The sequence below is a fragment of the Anabas testudineus genome, chromosome 2 (assembly GCF_900324465.2).
Source record: "Anabas testudineus chromosome 2, fAnaTes1.2, whole genome shotgun sequence".
Taxonomy (NCBI): domain Eukaryota; kingdom Metazoa; phylum Chordata; class Actinopteri; order Anabantiformes; family Anabantidae; genus Anabas; species Anabas testudineus.
In genome coordinates this window covers 4,868,547-4,887,972 of record NC_046611.1, presented here as the reverse complement: position 1 = coordinate 4,887,972, position 19,426 = coordinate 4,868,547, and the positions used below count along the sequence as shown (strand labels likewise).

Below are 19,426 nucleotides of genomic sequence, written 5' to 3'. Positions count from 1 at the left end.
AAAGACAAAACCTCGCTTTAATCTCATGCCACGTTTTATGCAGCTGAGGTCACTGGAGCTCATCTCTGAACACAAGCGACATGTTGTGCTTGATATCCAGAAGCCCTTTAAATGAACTCCCCCAAGGTGCTCCAAGTTAATCCTAACGAGGGGAGCTCCACACCTGACACAGAAGCTCAGTGATGAAGGCTTCAGGTTGGTGTTGGATGCCCAGAAGAAAATGATTAATGTTTGACGATGAACAACAACAAATGAACAGTCAGGTAGCTTTAATGTAACTGATTTGTATTGCTTTAATGTTTTTTCTCCTTAGGAACAGGTAAGCCATGACAATATAATGTAAATGATAAGCGCAAACAATATCTGAGACCCTTTTGTACATCCGTAGTAGCACATTCATACAAGTCCCATCTGTACATAGGGGTCACAGAGATCACGTCTTTTTTCACTGACACAACAGAGTAACTCTTGACTCAAAGCCAACAGGTACGATGCTTTGTTTTTTGTTTTGTTTTTTCAAATTTAGAGGCCATTTGTTTTCATTTCTTTATTTTTTTTCTCCAAATGAATAAAAATGACATTAAGCTTGTTAGCAGTCGATTTAAGTGCACTGTACCTCTTTGCTTTCAATAAAGCGCCACCTAACATTCCCCAATTAAAACTGCGATATTGTGAAAATGCGACAATGAAACAAGAGTTTTAAAAACATATCAGGAAAAAAAAAAAGAATAAATAAGAATAAATAAATCACTGACTTTCGAGAGTGCCGGAGGAGACACCTTTGGCAGTCTGACAAAGCTGCAGCTGTAGCGCTTTAGCATCATGGTGAGACACGTCTAACTTTATTTACCTCCAGCACTGACACCCATATGGAATTTATGTCACTCCTCTTTTGGTATTGTGAATATAAGTGCTTTGTTTGCACACTTCCAACTGGGGCACAGCAGGCCTGTTCTCTCTTGAACGGGCGACGGAGGTGAACACATTTTTGTAGCATTGAGACACCAGTAAAAACAAATGCAATAACGCCTTCGTCATCTGCAGCTGAATGTCTCGCTGTATAAATGCAAGGGCCTCTGTGTGTTACACGTACAACCTGTAACACCCAGCTCTGTGTCTCCTGGCTCGTTCACCTTTCTCAAGTTTGCTGTTAAAGCTGCGCACGGTGTGCAGTTGTAAAGTGTGAAACATAAAAATGGAAACTGAGTAGCAGTTGAACATAGAAAGCAACATGCAGCCAGTCAGCATAGATGTGAAGTGTTTGAATCTTTGGCTAAATTATAGTAGTAACGGTCATGGGTGCATACAGCTGTTTTCATATTGCATTTGAAGTTGGCCTCTGACCTTTTGCGTGCTTCCCTTTTTTTTTAATTTAAATTAAGTCTGTATGTTTTAACCTTAAAATCTATCAGCTACAACGCATCTGCTTCTAGGAGTGCGTTCCTGCTGCGGAGACACACTCAGACGCTTCTGTCCATGCAATTCAGACTCTTGGCTTTTATCTCATTCATGCCCTACCTCGTTCGGAAAGAACGCAAAAATGAAAAACGTGACAAGCCGAAAACAAACATATACATGTACAAAGTAATGTACACCAAATATTCAAACACATTTCAAAGTCCTCAGACTTTGAAATCATTAGCCAAAATAAGTATATATTTTTTTCTCAACCCATTAGGTAATCTTTATCTAGACTGTACAATATATGTATATATGAGTAATCATGAGGGACCAAAGCAACAAAAATAAATACTTTTTCGCTATGTCACCTTTCAAAGTAGTATATCTATGTACATTTATATCAATATCAATTTTCCTTAGCTTATTGTGAATGGTTGAGCATGTGTTCAACAAGCAGGCTTTTGCGCACAGTGTGGAAACTCCTTGTGGTTTTTTTTTTTTTTTTTTTTTTGGTATTTTTTTCCTCTTTGCCCTAAAACGTATCTAAATGTGAATTTTGACGACACTGTGACAAATAAAAAATACAAAAAAAAACACAAAAAAAAAACAAAATTAAAACGATTACTGGACTGCCCGTGATACAGTGAAAGGTAACCCTGGTTCAAATGGACCAAAAGTAACAGAAACAAAGTAAAAATATAGCATCTCATCGTCATGTGACTACTTCAACAATGGGTCTACTTCTTTTCAGGAGAAGAGTACAAAAATGTTGTCTATTTCATGCAGTCTTTGACAAGTCATACAACCTCGGTGCACTTGTCTAAAGGTTTTAAGTTTTTAGCACACACCATAGAATGATTTCAGTGATGTTGAATGTAGCTATGAGAGAGAGGGTGCATTTTGGGACAACAACATGCATAAAGAGCAGTGCATAGGTCCAGGTCGTTGGGCCAGTCCCTGGTGGTTTCCAGTGTGTTTCAGTGGCAGCGTCTATCAACAGGTTCACTACTGTAAGCAGCTGGTGATGGGCAAGTCTATGTGGCGCTGGGGGCAGGGTCCAAGCCTTAATGAGCGGCGCCATCTCGTGGACAAACAGTCTTCCTCTCTCTGTCTGCAATGCTGTCAGGAGCTCGCTGATTTCAGGCAAGCGTAATCCAAGACGCCAGTTTTGAGAGAGTGATCAGGCTCGGACCAAAGGCGGAGGTGATGCGAGTGTAGCTGCACTGACACAAAGTGTGGTGACCTTAGCGTGGCAGTTTTTTGAGTCTGGTCTGCTATGCGCAGTTTAAGATCAGTCATTTCACTGCAGAGCCCTTTCCAACACACAACAGACCCAGAAATGGCCACTCTAATGGTTTACGATGACGTTTGTGGAAGGTAGAAGAACCAAGCTTAAAGATCAAGCTAACATGCATAAGGTCTTCAGACACTGTTTTGCTAAAAGCCATTAAGGCCAACTTTTTTCCTGAAGACAAGTTCAAGGAGAAACTGTGTTTCTTTTCTTTTTTATGTTTTGTTTTTTTGTTCAACACTTCATCTTTTGAAAAGAGGAAATAATAATGGCTTAATAGCTACATCATTCTTGCACTTATATTGCAACTACCTTTGGTAAATCAATCAACAGAAATAACAACAGAAAACCCTGAAACTTACGAGTCCTTACATGTTCCCACACTAAGCTGAGCACTTTTCCTTTAGTCTCTAACAAGCATTTACTTCTGGTAAAGTTCTTCTAAAACAGGTTAACCGGCCTCCATGTTTGTCACGTTCACAGCTCCACCCCACACATCCTCTAGCGCCACTTTGGATCTACACCAAATCTTTCAAACAGACTCTTCCAAAAAAAGACCAAGACAAACCAGCAAGGCAGAGAGAAGAAACGAGAGAGAGGGGAAACAGAAACAAACCAACAGGAAACAGAAAAAAGGGACGCCATCGAGTCCTGGCGAAAAAGACATCAACGAAGAAAGAAGATTTCAAATGAGCCACCGCCGTTTGGACATTGGGGGTTTCACCGCTTCATCATTTTGGACACAAAGCTGACAATGGCGGAGGCAGGCTGGTCTGGGGTCAGCTCAGCAAACAGGTGGCTGACGTTGTCTGTTGTGCTTCCTTGTTTCCTTGCAACAAATCCGAAGAGCCTGAAATAAAAAAACAAAACAAAAACATAACCTTAAAAAACAACCAGGATGCGTTTTGCAGTAGATGAATTTGAACCTATTATCCCCACATGCCTGCACAGAAGCAGGAGTATTAAGTATTTAGACTTACTTCACTGAGCCACCTCCTTCTTTGCCCCATCTGTGGAAAACAAACAGAAGAAATAATGGTTAAAAAGGAATCAAAATGTGCGATCTGTTGAGACATTTGTAGAGGAAAAAGAGCCTTGAAGACTCTTACTTTCTGTCCTGGGGATCAAGGTCACAGTAGGTTACTGTGTTAATGGGATAATGTCGCCTGAAGAAAATTCTGCAGCAGAGGAAATAAAAAAACTATTTAATCATAGGTAGTGAAAGTGCTAAGGAAGACTGCTGATGGTGGAAATGAAACAGGATATACAGATTGTGGATTTTAACTCACTTCCTCTGACTGTCGGTGAGGGTGATGCCCTGTGCAGACACCTTGAAGTGGACGGTGGTCGCAGCTGGCAGAGGGTTGGTCGCCAGCGTCTGACTGATGGCCTTGGCAATGGCCTGTGGCCCCGTGAGTGACTCCATATCCACAGAGTTGATGTAAAAAACGTTGCACGCTAGAAGTAGCACACAGTCACGGATTAACAAAGTAGATACTGAGATAACAACGTGCATGCAGTAAAGTGTACAGTGAGGGCTGCTGTAGTTAAGTTTGTCATGCACTGCACAGCTGGTGCTGTACTGCAGCTAATACAATAACATGCTATTTCATGTTTAGTGAAGTGACTTTCATTCTCGTTATACTATTCATGCGTTTTAACTTTTTCTTGTAGAGAACAAACATTCATCTTCAGTCAAAGTGCATGAAGGAGCAGAGCAGTGCAGTGCATGTATTTACCATGGGCTTCCTCAGGAGCCTTTTGAACTGTAAGGTAAGGGCGACAATGTGTGAGCAAATTTGTTATTTTCAATAAGGTTTTTAATGGCGTAGTAAAAACCAGATATCATAATTGTTTTGTGTCTTTTTAACTGAGTTTGGAAAGTTTATTTAAAACTGACACAGAGTGGTTTGTTTTTTAATGACAGTTTTGTATGAATTTATTTGCAGATTTTATTCTGACATATAACAGGATATGAAATTCAGACACATAGATCAAAGCAAAAGCTAAAAAAAGTAATACTGACCACTGTACATTATAGACTGAATTGAGAAAATTCACCTGAAATAAGACTGTGTTGTTTATAGCTCAGTTAATTAAGACTAACTATGATGCTATGATCTAAAGGGTTGAAACACTGACTTGCTGGGTAATTCTCCTCAGGTGAACTGCAAAGAGGATCTACTGTCTTTTAAGTTTCTCATGCTCACCTGCTCCCTGCTTCAGAAGCTCAGCAACTGGATCAGTAGGTGTTGCAAGTTCCAGCGCCTCTTCATTTGGGTCTGCGAGTGACAGAGAAAAACCTTATGCTTTGCAACACAGTTTAGTTACAGTACATTATATATAGTATACAGATACACTCTCAGCTCTCAGTTGTATTAATTATTACACTGCTTCAGAGGAGGATGAATGAATGAATGAATGAATAAATGATTGAAGCTGACCTTTGGTGGGGATCATCAGCTTGCAGGGCAGAGCCAGTGGAGTCATCGAGTGTTGGTACACCAGAGCAGACAGACAACCTACACATATACAAATTTATATATATATATATATATATATGTTATTACACATATGTTACACATGTTAAAGTCGATCACTCTGACAGAAAAAGCAAAACTAAGTCATAAACTTACCAAAGTAGGGTTCGTTGGGACAACCCTTCAGACGGACACCTTTAGCGCTGGTTTCAATCAGGAAGTGTCTCACTAGCTCATTCGTTATGTCGCCAACTGGGAAAAATATTTAGATAATTGATTTTAAAAATGTCAAAACTGACAGTTACACAGATGTTATGTTACCATAAAAGCGTGATGCTGCCTTAGAGCTGTCACATGCTTCTTTACCTTTTTTGTTCTGCTGCACCGTTGGTGGGGGGCAGGCAACCTTCATGGCCAGACCGTAGGCCCCACGAAAAGAATGGCTGTCCCTAATGATGAAGGCTCCAGGCTCCCTGTCCTTCAACAGATTGATGGCTGAAAGGAGACCAGAGAGGTGACCAATGAAGAGATGGGACACAGACAGACAGAGGATAAACACAAAGGCAAAGTCATATATAGTGGAAAACCTAATTAAGTAAATTCAGAGTGGGACTTGTTTTGATATGTACTGTATATCTTTCACCTTGCTCTCTAGAGATTTCTGGCTTGTACCAGTACTTGGAGGTGTCCTGGACAAACTTGACATTCATCTTAATGTCTGGATAACCATCTGTTTGGATGAAAAGACATAATGTGAATAATCACTCTGAAAACGTTTGTAGGCTTAAAAAACCTGGTGCATTTATTGTCTCACCATAAATGGACTTGGAGACGTCAGGGAGTGTGTGTGTGCCCGTCAGGTTGGGTGTACTGCCACCACTGACGGGGGTGGGAGTCAGGTTTTTGTTGTCCGTCCTCTCTGCATCTCCGCTGGACATGTGTCTCTTCTCTGGCAGCTGTGGGGAGACAGGGAAAGCAGGCGTGGAGGGCGGCTGGGCGCTACTCTGACGAGATGCAGCCCCCAGCTCATTGGGTGTGCTGTGGCCACTTGTTGCTGTGCGGCGTCCCATCAGAGGGCTGGGGGGCACAGCGGCACCAGCTGTTTTAGGGTTTCGACCGATCAGAGGACTGGAGGGGGCGCCGGCCGGAGGTGGGTGTCTGGCCAGTGAGGGGCTGGCCTGACCCAGGCGTCTCTGCAGGGCGGGGCTTGGTGGTGTGTTGGTGGCCACTGTGCGGTGCAGGGTGTTGGGACTGCCAGGGACAGTGTGGACGCACATGACGTCGACCTGGCATCCCTCTGGGGAGGCCGGTCTGTGCGGGGTCCCATCTGAAGAACCAGTCCTCCTCCTAGAACCAAAAAAGCAACAATAGAATAATGAGTTCAGTATGTTTAGTGAATAATACTGAATTTTGTGCATGTAGTGTAACTTCAGATGAGTTTTAAACACAGTAAATTAGCACTAGTTAAAGTGAATTTGCTTGTCGAATTAAAAATAAATGTCATGTCATAAATGTCATAAATAAATAACATATAAAAACCACAGTATGACTACTCACCCATCAGCACTGTGAACTGGACTGCTGGAGGACAGAGGAGCGCTGAACGTTTGTGCTCTGGAGTCCCCAAAACTGTTATTATCTGCAAATCAGAAAGCATTGAATCACACACAAACGTGGTCAGTGGTCTCTTCGTGCGTCAGTCAATCAATCAATCAAAAATGTTCTATTTCTCAGGCGTTAGACCCAAATAAAAGGTTGGACTGAAAAAAACTATTAATAAGACATTTTTAATACAACTAATATCCTGCTGAAAGCGGGTGTGCAACTTTTTTTTTGCAGGGAAACACAAAAATGTTAAAAAGCAAAAAATGTGCTGATGCTACAGTAATTGCAGAGGAGCTTGCAGCATATTGCCACAGAAACTGTACCTTGTTGTCCATCATTACAGTCAGAGTCTGGCAGCAAGAAAGTATAGAGAGAAGAAGAAGAAAATAAGACAGGCTGTCGCCCAAAGCAAGAACTGCAGGGTGTGTGTTAGCCATTAGCATTTTAAGAAGCTTTTCTAGGAGTAAGACCAGTTTTAGGCACCAGAGGGCAGCAGACACTAACAATGACAGTGTTAGTACCAACTTCTACTCAATCCGCTCCAGAGCTATTGTTTGACATAATGCAATGATTCTGCAGGACTGGACTGAACCAAGTCAAATCTTTATATGTATTATTCACTAAAAAAATAAGATTGTTAAAATTCTAATTCTAATTCTTTTGCTGTCATTATTCAAACTGGGAGATGTTCACTAAACTTTGAGATCTAAAGGAACAACGGCTCGTTAAGAAGTTTAAATCAACAGCAAGAACGAGTTGAAACAAGGTGGAAAGTGAGTGAGATAATGCGTACAAACTGACCTGATCCAGCCTGCTGATGTGGCTTCAGTCCCACTGTTGACAGAGGAGTCTTAGTCAAACCCGGAGGAGAGCGAGCTACAGACAGAAAACAATTAACAAAACATTTATAGCAAGACACTAAAATGTACACCAAAGCCACGCAGAATGTAAAACTACCCATGTAAGATATGAAAAGACACAACCTTTACTCATGAAAATGCATTCGATGATGGATACACTTTTATATTAAACATTTAATATACAGTGTAAAGTTAAGCTGGCTCTTATCTGTAGTATTTGTAAGTATCTGCATGTACCTTATGCTTGTACTAACAGATGTCTAAATCAGTAACATTAAGCTTGTTTTTCACGTGTTCACATGTTGCATAAAAAATATATAGAAAACAGTAACAATCAAGGTATCAAGTGAAAAAAGGTAAAATAATTTATTTTATATTTGTTTTTATCTACAAAATTTAAATGGAATTTGAAAACCATATAATGAAGCTGTAGCTCCAAGCAAGTTGTCATGGAAATGTTTATGTGAGTGATTGATAGCGTGGTGCTACACAAACAGTTATTGGATCCACGTTAGATTCTGACAGAAGGAATTGGCAACACTGAGTAAATGTGAAAGATGGGGTTGGACCGATGCTGGGATGGTGGAAGAGACATGCAAACATTGTCCAAACACTGAAGAGTTAATCCAAAATGAGACACTAGCAAATGTTCTTTTTATCATGTCACTGATCATAGCACTAGTCATAGCAACCAAAGTAACAAAGTGCCATGATGGGAAACGTTAACAGCTAATTTACATAACACAACCATTCTAATTAACTAGACCCTTTACATTTTATGCAGCAGGGTTGGTTAGATATTAAAGGTGATGGACAAGGTATTTCTGCACACTGGAAATGAACCCACTGGTTTGACGGACATGAGCCACAGAGCAACTTCTTACTGCAACAACTGTGTGGTCAAGACTGACTGCAGAAGAGGGAGGGAGAGTCAACACAGACCTGCTGAACACACTGAACTGAACTGAGTGGGTGTCTTGAAATCTGAAGAATCTACACTGGGTCTCACAGGGTTTGATTGAATTAGTAATAAACTTGATTGGTGCAGGCTTCCAATAAATGAACCTACAGAGCCATGAAACACTGGTGAGACACTTTGCATTTTCCTTTTAATATATCCAGCTTAAGAAAATGTGAAGCCAATTCTGAAAGTCCCACATCATAGTTCATGATTCTCATTTTTCTTATATTGGATGAATGAAATGAATGAAAAGGAGAAGTGGAAGAGGAATAATAAAATCTGAATTCAGTCTTCCAGTAGGTGTTTAGGCTACAACAGTGACTTGTTCTGCATGTTCTTTAAGGACACTGAAAATAAAACACACTGCATGTGACTTAGAAATAATAAAATGATTATTTCCCCTTGTCATGCAAATACATAATTTGCAGACACAAGTCATCCAACTCACAAAGAAAATTTGTTTTGACTGTCCTTCAAACTCACTGTCATTTGAACACGTGGTTCATCTACAGTATGTGTGTGTGTGTTGTCTCAAGACACCCAAGTGTAACCTTGATTCAACTCACTGAGCTACCTAACCTCAAACCACACATGATTATATTTTATATTACTATAAGTGATATTTAGTTCAATGCTAACTATAATTAAATCACCTTGATAAAACAAAATTATAATCAAATTTACTGTATTTTATCAATATTGACTTAAAGAATTGTTTAATTTGAGATATTAAGAAAATGCTGTTTAGTTTATTATATATAAAATAACAACAACATGTTTCAGGAAGAACTAAGCACCTGCTAAAATCTGAAAATAGAAAATGAACTGATCCATCTCACACGCCGGAAAAGTTATGATCTTCTGGTCTAACATAAAGCACTCAGTGTTCTCTAGTCAGTGTCAGTGTTCTCATCTCACACCTGAAAACAGGATGCTTCGGTGAAAAAGAGGACCCGCCCTATGCAAATATGTCCAAGGACAGAAAAGACCCAGAATGCAGCGTCATCTTCAAAACCTCTCTGCTTCCCTAACGTCCTGTTGTACTCTCCTGTTCTTTGACAGCGATGAATCAAGCTTTCCTCTGCACCCTGCTCCTATTCAGCCTGTATGTGACTTTTGGCAAGTATGTTTATATCACGGAACAACTGAGCTGGCAAGACGCTCAGAAGCACTGTCAGGAGCTTTACACAGACCTGGCTCCTGTCACTAATGCACTCGACACTTACCAACTTCAGCAGCTCACTGGCAATACCACCGGCTATATCTGGATAGGAATGAAAAGAAGCTCCACTAACAAGGACAAATGGTTTTGGTCAGGAGGTGGTGAAGTAACCACATTTTACTGGGAAACAGGTCAACCTGATGACTTACTAGGACAAGATTACGGTTTAATTAAGGACTACAAGTGGCACGATGCATATGGAATTCTGGAATTGTCATCCTTCTGCTACAGTGCAGTCGTCGTGAGAGAGACAAAGACATGGGAAGAAGCCTTGTGGTACTGCACAGAGAACCACCACAACCTGGCCAGCGTGACGTCAGGGGCCGAAATGCTGCTCATCCAGAAAGAGCTGGGCAAAAATGTCACCACAGAACAAGTCTGGATGGGTCTGCGTTTTTTACCTGAGTACTGGCTGTGGGTGGACAAAGAGCCACTGAGTTATGAGGCCTGGGGACAAGACGGAAATCCTCCGTGTCCTGATGTCAAACAAAAGTGTGGTGCCCTGAACACAATGCAAGGGATGCAGAGTAACAGTGGTACCGGTAGCAGTGGTTCTCCTTCTGCTGGGCAGAGTGTGTCTGAGGATAGTAATGTGGACGGAGGTGAAATACAGATTGTATGGGAAGCTCATGACTGTGGGGAGAGACTCCATTTTATTTGCTACTGAGAATTTAGCTGTGGAAATGCATTTGCACTGCTCCTGGTTAGTATTTATGGGTTTATTAGTTTGTTGTAGTTCAAGTAATTTTCTGTCATGTTAGTATTATTTTTGGAGTGGACTTTAATTTATGCACTTCATATTCAGAGTTCATTCTGTCTTTATTTTCTTCAGCAAAATAAAATATTAAACTATATAATAACCATATTTTGTTGCTGTTATGATGCAGTTGTTTGCCGGCTTTTCTGGTTTGTCTTTTCACTAATTTAGCCATTTTACAATTAGGCAATAAGGAAACACGAACCAGAGTGATTAAAGTTAATAGAGAGTGTTTAAAAAGACTGGAGAGAGCCCCCCCTTTCTGTAGACAGAGTGGACCTACACAGATTGAAGTAAGGAGTCTGTGGTGACACAGGAAAGCCTGGACTCTGGGGAGAACGCTCACCACCACCTCCAAAAGATGGACTGTTGCTGAATCTGTCCACTTCGTCATCCTCAAATGCTTCCCGGTAGCTATGCATAGCACCCTGAAAGAAATAAAGGTGACACAAAGAAAAATTTCATTAGTTTAATACATTTGCAACAAATTGCTATTTTAACGTGAAAATCAAAACAGATTCGACCATACTGATTGCTCATTTGCAAAACTGAGTGACCAGACACTTTTCCTTACCACTAGAGAACAAATTCAAAATTCAAAATTCTATGTCAAAAATGTGCCAAAAAGTGTTTTATCTATTGCAAAAGAAAGATTCCTCTGAATTCAAACAGAGATAAAATAATAAACATATAATAATATATTAATATCAATTTAATAACAGTTATAAGCAATAAACTAGAAAAACTATTTTTTTATGTTTTGTTATGACCTGATGCTGAAGGTGAATCCCTGTAAAAAACAAATTAGCTTGGAGATTTTTAGCTTTTAGCTAAATGAGCTGACAGCGCATGCTTAGGAGTGCATCAATACTGTACCTCTCTGGGTTTTCCTCCTGGGTTGAGTGCCAGATTGTTGGCAAAGTTAGGTGAATGCACTGTCGGTATGTTTTCATGGCTGCTTTGGTACTGTCCCTCACTGGTGGTCCGACGTCGACCTGTTTCCTGTGTCACTTCTGGGGTCATTCCTCTGGAGCGAACTCCTAAAACACCCCAAAATATGTTGGAATTATTATTATTATTTTTCATCTACCTTATTCAATGCCATAGAAATATTTTGCAATATGGAAAAATGCACTTTTAAAAGTGGAAAAGCAACTGTGTTTTACTTTGACATGCTGCAAACTGATAATTGCCTAATATTTTTGGTTAGGAAATGTCAAACAGAAGGTACATTTCTTTCTCCAAAAAAGCCTTTTAATGCACTTTTTTGTTCATATAGGCTGATGTAGGCTGATTTTCCACTTTGCACAACAAAACATCAATACAACTCTCCTGTCTTAATTAGGAAATCCTGACAGAAAGATGAGCAAGGTCAAAGTGTAATGCAGGGAATAAATACAGAGTAAATAGGCAAACAGAGCAATAACAGGAAGTGATGAAAAGTTGAGTGAAGAAAGTGTGTCAAAGGAAAAGTAGAAATCAGGAATTATTGAGGAGCAGAAAAAGAGTCACCAAGAGCAGGAAATAAAATGTCAGAAATTAAAAGCGAGGGAATTTGAACAAACCAGAGAAGGAATAGGAGCGATGGCGGTCAGATTGTTGAGGTGTCATGCTTTCACTGATTCCCCGTATACGAGCGTTGTACTCTGTTCCCGGGGAGGGAGGTCAGGGTGGTGGGTGGGAGGCAGGAGATGGAGGATGGAGGTGCAGGATAAAGGTGAAAGAGGTGCGGAGGGAGAAGCAATGTTTGGAAGGGTTGTCCATACAGCAGAAGGAGGAGCAGCAGAAAGATGAATTAAACACAAAAGAAGAGAAAATCATAACAGAAATGAATCTATGGAGGTGAAGAAAAAAATGAAAGGATATTTGTCAAATGAGATGATATTTAATTCATAGTCCAACTACGTGATACAGGGTTCATGATTAGAAAATGCTTCAAGGCAGTAAAGGAAAATACACAGCACAAAGCCTTTGAGTGATCAGGTTGACCTCTGACAACCTCAAAATGAAGAATTTACAAATTTGTTCCACTAGGAGGCGCCTAAATATGAATGCAGACAACGCATGGAAGCTGGGGCCTCCGAACGTTGGGCTATTCTTAATCTTTTCCCATCTCCACATATGCCAGCTCTGCTTTATTCAGCTGCAGAGCTAATTTTAAAAGGACAGGTCATTCCTCTGGTATGGTGCCCCATGATGAATCTGTACCAGACATGCTGGAAGCTGCACTGCTCATGTGCTGTTTGGTGCTTTAGGCTAAAGATGCTTCAAACTGAAGTTGAAATTGCTGAATAAAGTTAAATTTAATCTGTGTGAATTTTAGTGAGCACCATCTGCTTTTTGGCTTCACCCACCTTGCCTTTGTATACTTTTAAGTACTATGGAAGTGATCTAGACTATTTATATAAAATAACTTATAGTTACACCTTAACACTTAAAGAAAAGGTATATTGGTTACTACTGCTTTAACTTATCTCGTTCCAGATAGCAATGTTTCTTCTAATAAAGTAATTTTTAGCCTAACTCTGAAATATGACTGAAACACTGGAATTTGAGTTGCCCAGAATTTCAGCCACCCTCTCCTAATTTACTAACCCCAGCTGAAATCTCAGTGTCTTACCGGCAATGCGATGAGCCACCAGACCTTCTAAGTTTAGCGTCTCCTCCTCAGCGTCTTGTTCTCTGGCCAAAGAGGAAGAAGATGTGTCCTTGGGCTGGGGGGTGAGAGCAGGGAGAGGAGAAGAAGAAGCACTGTAGCCTGGGTAAGGAGACGAACCCTGCAGGTCTGGGGAGTGGGACAATACACTGGCTGGGTACGAGTTCACAGGTTTCAGTGGGGCCTGCTGGTTGAAACTCGAAGGCAAATCAGTGGGATAGTGGTGGGGTGCTTGGCGTGTGTGAAGGTAGGGCTCAGGAGTGTGTGTTGGAGTGGTATTTTGGTGCTGGTAGCCAGCATTGGGTCTCTGGGGAGAATACACTGGTGACTCTATAACTGGGCTCTGGTTGGGCAATACTGACCCTTTACTAGCTGATCGTAGGGGCTGATGAAACGAATTGTTGACAGACCCAGAATTGTTGTAACCATGGATGGCAGAGTCTGCTTGGTATGAGGGTCTGGCCAGGGTCTGGGAGAAGGGCACCTGTGACGAACTGAGGCTATTTTCTCCAGGGGGTGCACTGTGGGACTTGGACATGTGGGAGTTTATCGGGTCCAAGTCAAGCATGAGCATGTTGAGTGCCTCAATGGACTGCTCAATGTCACGCTGTGAGGCTGGGGTGGGGAAGTGGGGCAAGCTATGGGTGGACTGAAGAGGAGGGCCGAACGGATCATCTGGAAGGCTATACTGGTGCCAGGTATTGAGACCTCTTTGCACGGCCTCTCGACTACTGGTGCTTCTCTCAGGAGCCCTGGGCATCAGTTTAGAATTGGTTTCCGGGCTGCTGGCTGGAGGGTTCCCAAAGGATTGTGAATGGTATATCCCTCCTCCATTCTGGTAATTGTTGTATCCCCCCTGTGGCGATGCAGAGTCCACAGACCTGTCTTGCATCGTCGGAGTTCGTACTCCATGCACAGGCATCTCACTCAATTCTTCAAGAACGCCTCCCTCAAGGTATGGACCGTCGATCTGACCGCTGACAGGTGTCTGTGATTGGTAGTAGAGGTCAGCTGGTGTTGCCTGGCCTTCAAGGGAAGAAATTGTGCCCAAGCTGTCCACACTATTGCCTTCTTGGCTATTCGGCAGTTCGTCATCAAGAATATCTGTTTCACGCTCATCTGTTGAAGGGGCACCAACTAGTCTTGTGTGGCCCCCGTTGACATGCACCTGTGCTGGAACCAGGTGTCGGATTCCTCCCCCTGGACTGGTTGATGTAGACAGGTAGGCCTGGCGTTGGTGAGTTGGTGCCTCAAGGCCACTCAGAAGCTGATCGAGCTCTCTCTTCTCCTGTGGGCTGAGGGATGGGTGGGCCGCTGCAGGGTTGTTGTGGTTTACAGCACTCAGCACAGACTGACTGTGCTCGTCAGTACGATCAGTCTTGATTGATGCGGTCGAGTTGCCTGAGTCACTGCTCACAGACAGGGTATGGTCGACGGCAGAGAGAGAGGTGTGGCCTGTCACTGGAAGGGTCTGGTCAGTGGTTTGGAGAGGATGATTGGTGTGCTGCAATGGATTCTCTGCATTTGTCAAGGGGTTTTCATGGACTGGGAGGCCATTGATTGTGACAACTCCCTCCAGGGAGTCTTTCTTTCGCACCCGGGCATATAGGCTTCCATCTAATGGACCTTGGGTATGGACAACATCTGAAAGAGAGAGAATGACATGTATAGTAATTATTAACTAACTCCATTTTTTATTTTCGTCATTTTTGCACAGGATCACTCGCACCACAAGCTCAGTGACCCCCCCAGCACCCATCGTTGTTGACCCTGAGGTTCAGCATGTCTTCCAACCATTAGCAACACAGCCCTTCCAGTTCTATTAATAGCCAATTTGCAAGGCTAAAGCCCCTGTCACGTTCTGTCAGTGCAGGTCCACATGGTCTGACATGAACCAGGGTGGGCCCTATCCAACACAGTGAAACAGCTGGTCTGTGTGAGCCAAAGGGAGGAGCAATAGTGCCAGTTTGAAGAGAGAGGAGTAACTTATTCAAATCGATTTCACTCTGCTGAATCATGTTGCAAAGTCAAACACAGAGCACACATGTTGCACAGCATTATAAAACTCATCTTTTAATGAGAACATATTTGTATAGAAAACAGTTATGGCGCAGATATACTGCACTGTATTCCTGTTTGTCAATCTATTTTCATGGATACATAGCTTGTTTTTTAATTTGGCTAGGGCATTGCTTTATCTAAACTGAACAACCACACCAAATTCCTTTGGCCTGGCTTTGGCCCATTTGAAGGAATGGAGAGTAACTTAAGCTATTAAAACATTTGAAACAGTCCTCCACAAAAACACTGAACATCATGCAGTTATGTCTGAACGAGCCTCATTTTGAAATCAAGCAAGGGCACAAAACATTTGGACAGTTACTGTATTAGTCTTTCCAGATGACATCAATTAAAAAAACATTAGGCATGGGGAAAATCACCATCTGTTTATAGTATCATAAGTGTGTAGAAATGCAGCTGACATCTTTTGGACCCACATAGACCAGCGTATGTCATCACTTTTGATTTAAGGACAGGATTTCCAGTAACAGACACCTCTGTTCAAACCATAGATTGGCTGCTATTTTCAGCATTTTTCATCAACTTACATCAACGTCTTGCTCAACAACCACTAAATTTGCGGTGTTAAGGTTTTGCCAGTGTGAATGAGCTGTATGAACAGTATAACCGTAGTGGAAATGTATAAAATACATGTCACTTGTAGCACGTGAACACATGATCATGGTTGGGAACTGTGTTTTTCACACAGTGCACATACTACAATTACAGGCTAGGGCAACATTTTTAAACTGTAAAACAACAATCACAGCAAGCACACAAGCACCAGCTCATTCTGTGGTATCACCTATGCTTATAAGAAGAAAGCAATACTTGGTCTCCGCATCCAGCATACATTGGCTAAGTGATACACAACATATACATGACCATGGCTGGCTCATGTGTGGGGTGTTCCAAATTGAGCAAACCCTGGGGACAGATGGTGGATCACTCGGACCGCAGCTATTTCAAAACTCATGTCAACAACAACTCACAGGCAACAGTAGCAACAAGAACGAGTGGACAGGTGGGAGAACAGTAAACACACTTTTTAATAATCACACAGGGATTAACATCATGTATTGTACATTACAGTATAATGAGGTTTGGTGTTACGTTTCTTGTGAGTTGAAATGAGACTTCAGCCTAAGTCATCAAGACACACAGAATATGTTAGGTTGAAGAAAGCAATCATATAATAATATAAATCAGATTTTGAATTTTTAAAATGTGTCCTATTTCTGGAAATTCATCAACTCATCTCTGCATTGTAGTATCACAAACTTACCTGAAGTTTCACACCCTTTTCACTCATTCACTTCAAAAAAATCCCCAAAACAATGACATATGTCCTCTTCTATAGTGAATTAGATTGAAGTAAAGAAGCCACATTTCAATCTATCCATCAGTAGTCCTTCTGTTGCCTCTCTGTGACTGAACTTTCTGCCTCTGGGCTTATCCTTCTCACTTTCTCTGTCCTCTCTGATTCACCCATCACCCAACATGTGCTCTACTGGTTCAAGGTGGGGCTGTACCACTAAAGCTGCTGAAAGGGGTGAGCTGGCACTCTGACTTTTCCCGGCAGCGGGGGAGGGACTCTGCCACTACCACCACCTCCACCCTGTTGCCTGCGAAGTGATGTTGTTTCAAATATACTACAACCTCCACACCATCTGTTGGCCCAGCACTACTGCACCCCTGCGTAGTCACTGGGCGGGATCCCCTCTTCTCACCCTAACTATCTGGTGTTTTTACAAATAAAACTTCACCTTCTTTTTCAGGGAAAAGCTGTCATTGCATTACATATGTTCTTCATAAGAGTGCTTATAATACTTTATAAGACTTACACTTAATCATTTTAGAGACTGTTATGCAAACTGTGGCCTACGTTTTTGAATAGCACTCTGTCTTTCACTTCCTCAGTTCAACTCTGAACTTTAATAAAATAGATAATGCCCTGGTTTTAGTACATAAAAGATGATATTTCAGTGCTATATGGTAAAAACAACTCAAGTTTGTCAGGGTGACACTTTTTCCAGCTGCTGGTTAACCCCATCCTGGCATTAAATCAAGGGGGCAGACATGTCAGAGGAAAGAAAGAACAGACAAACTGAAAAGTGCAGAGAAATAGCGTTTAGGCAAAAGTGCTGTGGTGGTATTGTAATTATAATTGTATTACCAGGAAACCAGGAATTTTGATTTATTTTTGATTTGGTGTCTCACTTTGGTTTGGTGCCTGTGTTTAGGGATGTTGCCTAAAATGTTTTCAGTGAAACAACAGATGCACAACTACCTATATAAATAGCCTTTATCGGATCTTTTAAATAAAACACAGACACACATAGCACAAGCCTCCCATATTTAAACATGTTCCTCACCGGTGGAAATTAAGCAGCCTGACAGTTTGATGTCACCGTTTTGACATAGAAAATAATAAAGGTGACTAACAACTCTGAGAACGATAGGAACTTACTAAACACGTGTTGAAGGTCACAAGATTTATATTTACCACATGCCCAGCCTGTGCTCAAGCTGGGAAACCAACACACATCTACCACTACATACTGGATTAACATGCTCACCCTTCAGCTGGAAGACCAAGGGACAAGTCTGTTGTCTATTTAAATTCACCTTTAAATGAATAAACCTGTATTAAATCCATTCACCATTACTGTCAATGGCACAAACAAGCAGCTGACCTCATGGTTGGAACAAACGGCTTTCTTCTGGTGGTGTCAATAAATAGCTGCAGCAGACCTCAGATTAGATCAGTTGAATCACCAGAGCTTAGATACCTAACAACCTGTTTCCTACTGTGGTAAAGCGTAACATGCCGTTGCCTTTTCTTTAGATCACAATGCAAAATTTACTGTTGCTCATTTACATATTCAGTAATAAAACTACTTTTCTAACAAATGCTTTCTAAATTTAGTATCTAAGTTGTGGTCCTGCTCTCTCTCTATCTCTAAAACATAAACAAACCCACACCTGTCAATTTTCTATATTCTCCTGTGTGACAGGTGCTTTTGTCTCTTGTGAAAGTGCCAGAAGTATTGCTCATACATTACACACACACACACACACACACACATACATTTACTTTGCACCTCTCTCTGTTCTCTTAAGTGCTTGTCTGAGAGCATTATTGCCACATTGCAGCCTTGGAGGTAATTAAAAAGCGGTTTAAACACCTGTGGCCAATGGTTTATTATAAATAGACAATGTGTTACAAGCACTGTTATTGCTGTATCAAATAGACCAGCTGGGATGTGGATTATATAGAATAGTTAGTACATTTCAACAAATGAGAGAGTTGAAATGGTTCATTTGATACTGTTTGGTACTGTTTAAAGTTTTATAAAAATGCAGACATTTACGTCATGGTATTTACAGTATGTTATTTTTACTTATACTTGAATAAATTTTATCGTATGCAGAACCAAATAATTCAATTTTATTTAGTCTGCTGAGTCTAAATAAAGGAAGAGAAAAACTTGAAAAGTTTTCCTTTGGATATTAACCTAGTATTAGGGAAATGTTAAAAATACTATATGTGAAAATGGCAAAACTACTACAGAAACAAATGTAATGGATTCACTGAGCTGTCTTATTTTTAGTTAGTATCTTAAAGTAAACAAGTCTTAACAGTTAAAATATGAGATGGTCAAAAATAAATTCCTTTAAGTCTGATCAGATCTACCAAGGCATCTCCCAAATCCATCTCACAAAGATTTAACTCAACTGGTGTCACTTACTGGTACAATTATACACACTGACATGCAGCGGCACACAAATGTGATGCTGTCAGTGAGCCATTGGGTGTATCACAGCAGGATGTGACATTCACCGTCACAGATTTCATATGAGTGTGACGACAGCCAGTCTGCATGCCAGTAGTGACTGACTGGGTTTGACAGACAGTTGGACTGGCTTCTGTAAAAGACCTGTGTGTGTGTGTGTGTGTGTGTGTGTGTGTGAGGGAGACACTACAAAATTAAAAGAATATCTTTGATGAACCATTTACTCGAGACTTTGATCTGGAAAGCGATGACAGTATTTTGTGGTAAATCTTCTTTTTTAAACACTATTAAAACATTTATTTAGATTTAGAAGCCGTATTCTTTTAGGAGTCTTA

The 19,426-nt window shown here is 41.1% G+C and overlaps 1 protein-coding gene across 11 annotated transcripts in view; it reads right to left on the bottom strand.

Annotated features, from left to right (window-relative positions):
* Positions 1–268: 268 nt before the first annotated feature.
* Positions 269–19,426, bottom strand: part of tns1a (tensin 1a) — a 72,606-nt gene continuing 53,448 nt past the window's right edge. For 9 of the 11 annotated variants that reach the window (XM_026361608.1, XM_026361611.1, XM_026361609.1 and 6 more), the window contains 16 exons: positions 13,198–14,877; positions 11,454–11,617; positions 10,861–11,005; positions 7,579–7,653; positions 6,730–6,811; positions 5,987–6,519; positions 5,816–5,902; positions 5,539–5,667; positions 5,329–5,424; positions 5,137–5,214; positions 4,903–4,974; positions 4,432–4,458; positions 3,982–4,150; positions 3,802–3,870; positions 3,673–3,702; positions 269–3,542 (listed from right to left, as the gene is read on the bottom strand). In XM_026361608.1, the coding sequence (XP_026217393.1) occupies positions 3,413–3,542; positions 3,673–3,702; positions 3,802–3,870; positions 3,982–4,150; positions 4,432–4,458; positions 4,903–4,974; positions 5,137–5,214; positions 5,329–5,424; positions 5,539–5,667; positions 5,816–5,902; positions 5,987–6,519; positions 6,730–6,811; positions 7,579–7,653; positions 10,861–11,005; positions 11,454–11,617; positions 13,198–14,877 (3,566 nt within the window). In that variant the 3' untranslated portion in view covers positions 269–3,412. The remainder of the gene's footprint in view (positions 3,543–3,672; positions 3,703–3,801; positions 3,871–3,981; positions 4,151–4,431; positions 4,459–4,902; positions 4,975–5,136; positions 5,215–5,328; positions 5,425–5,538; positions 5,668–5,815; positions 5,903–5,986; positions 6,520–6,729; positions 6,812–7,578; positions 7,654–10,860; positions 11,006–11,453; positions 11,618–13,197; positions 14,878–19,426) is intronic. The other 2 variants (XM_026361612.1, XM_026361610.1) reach the window with 2 other exon arrangements.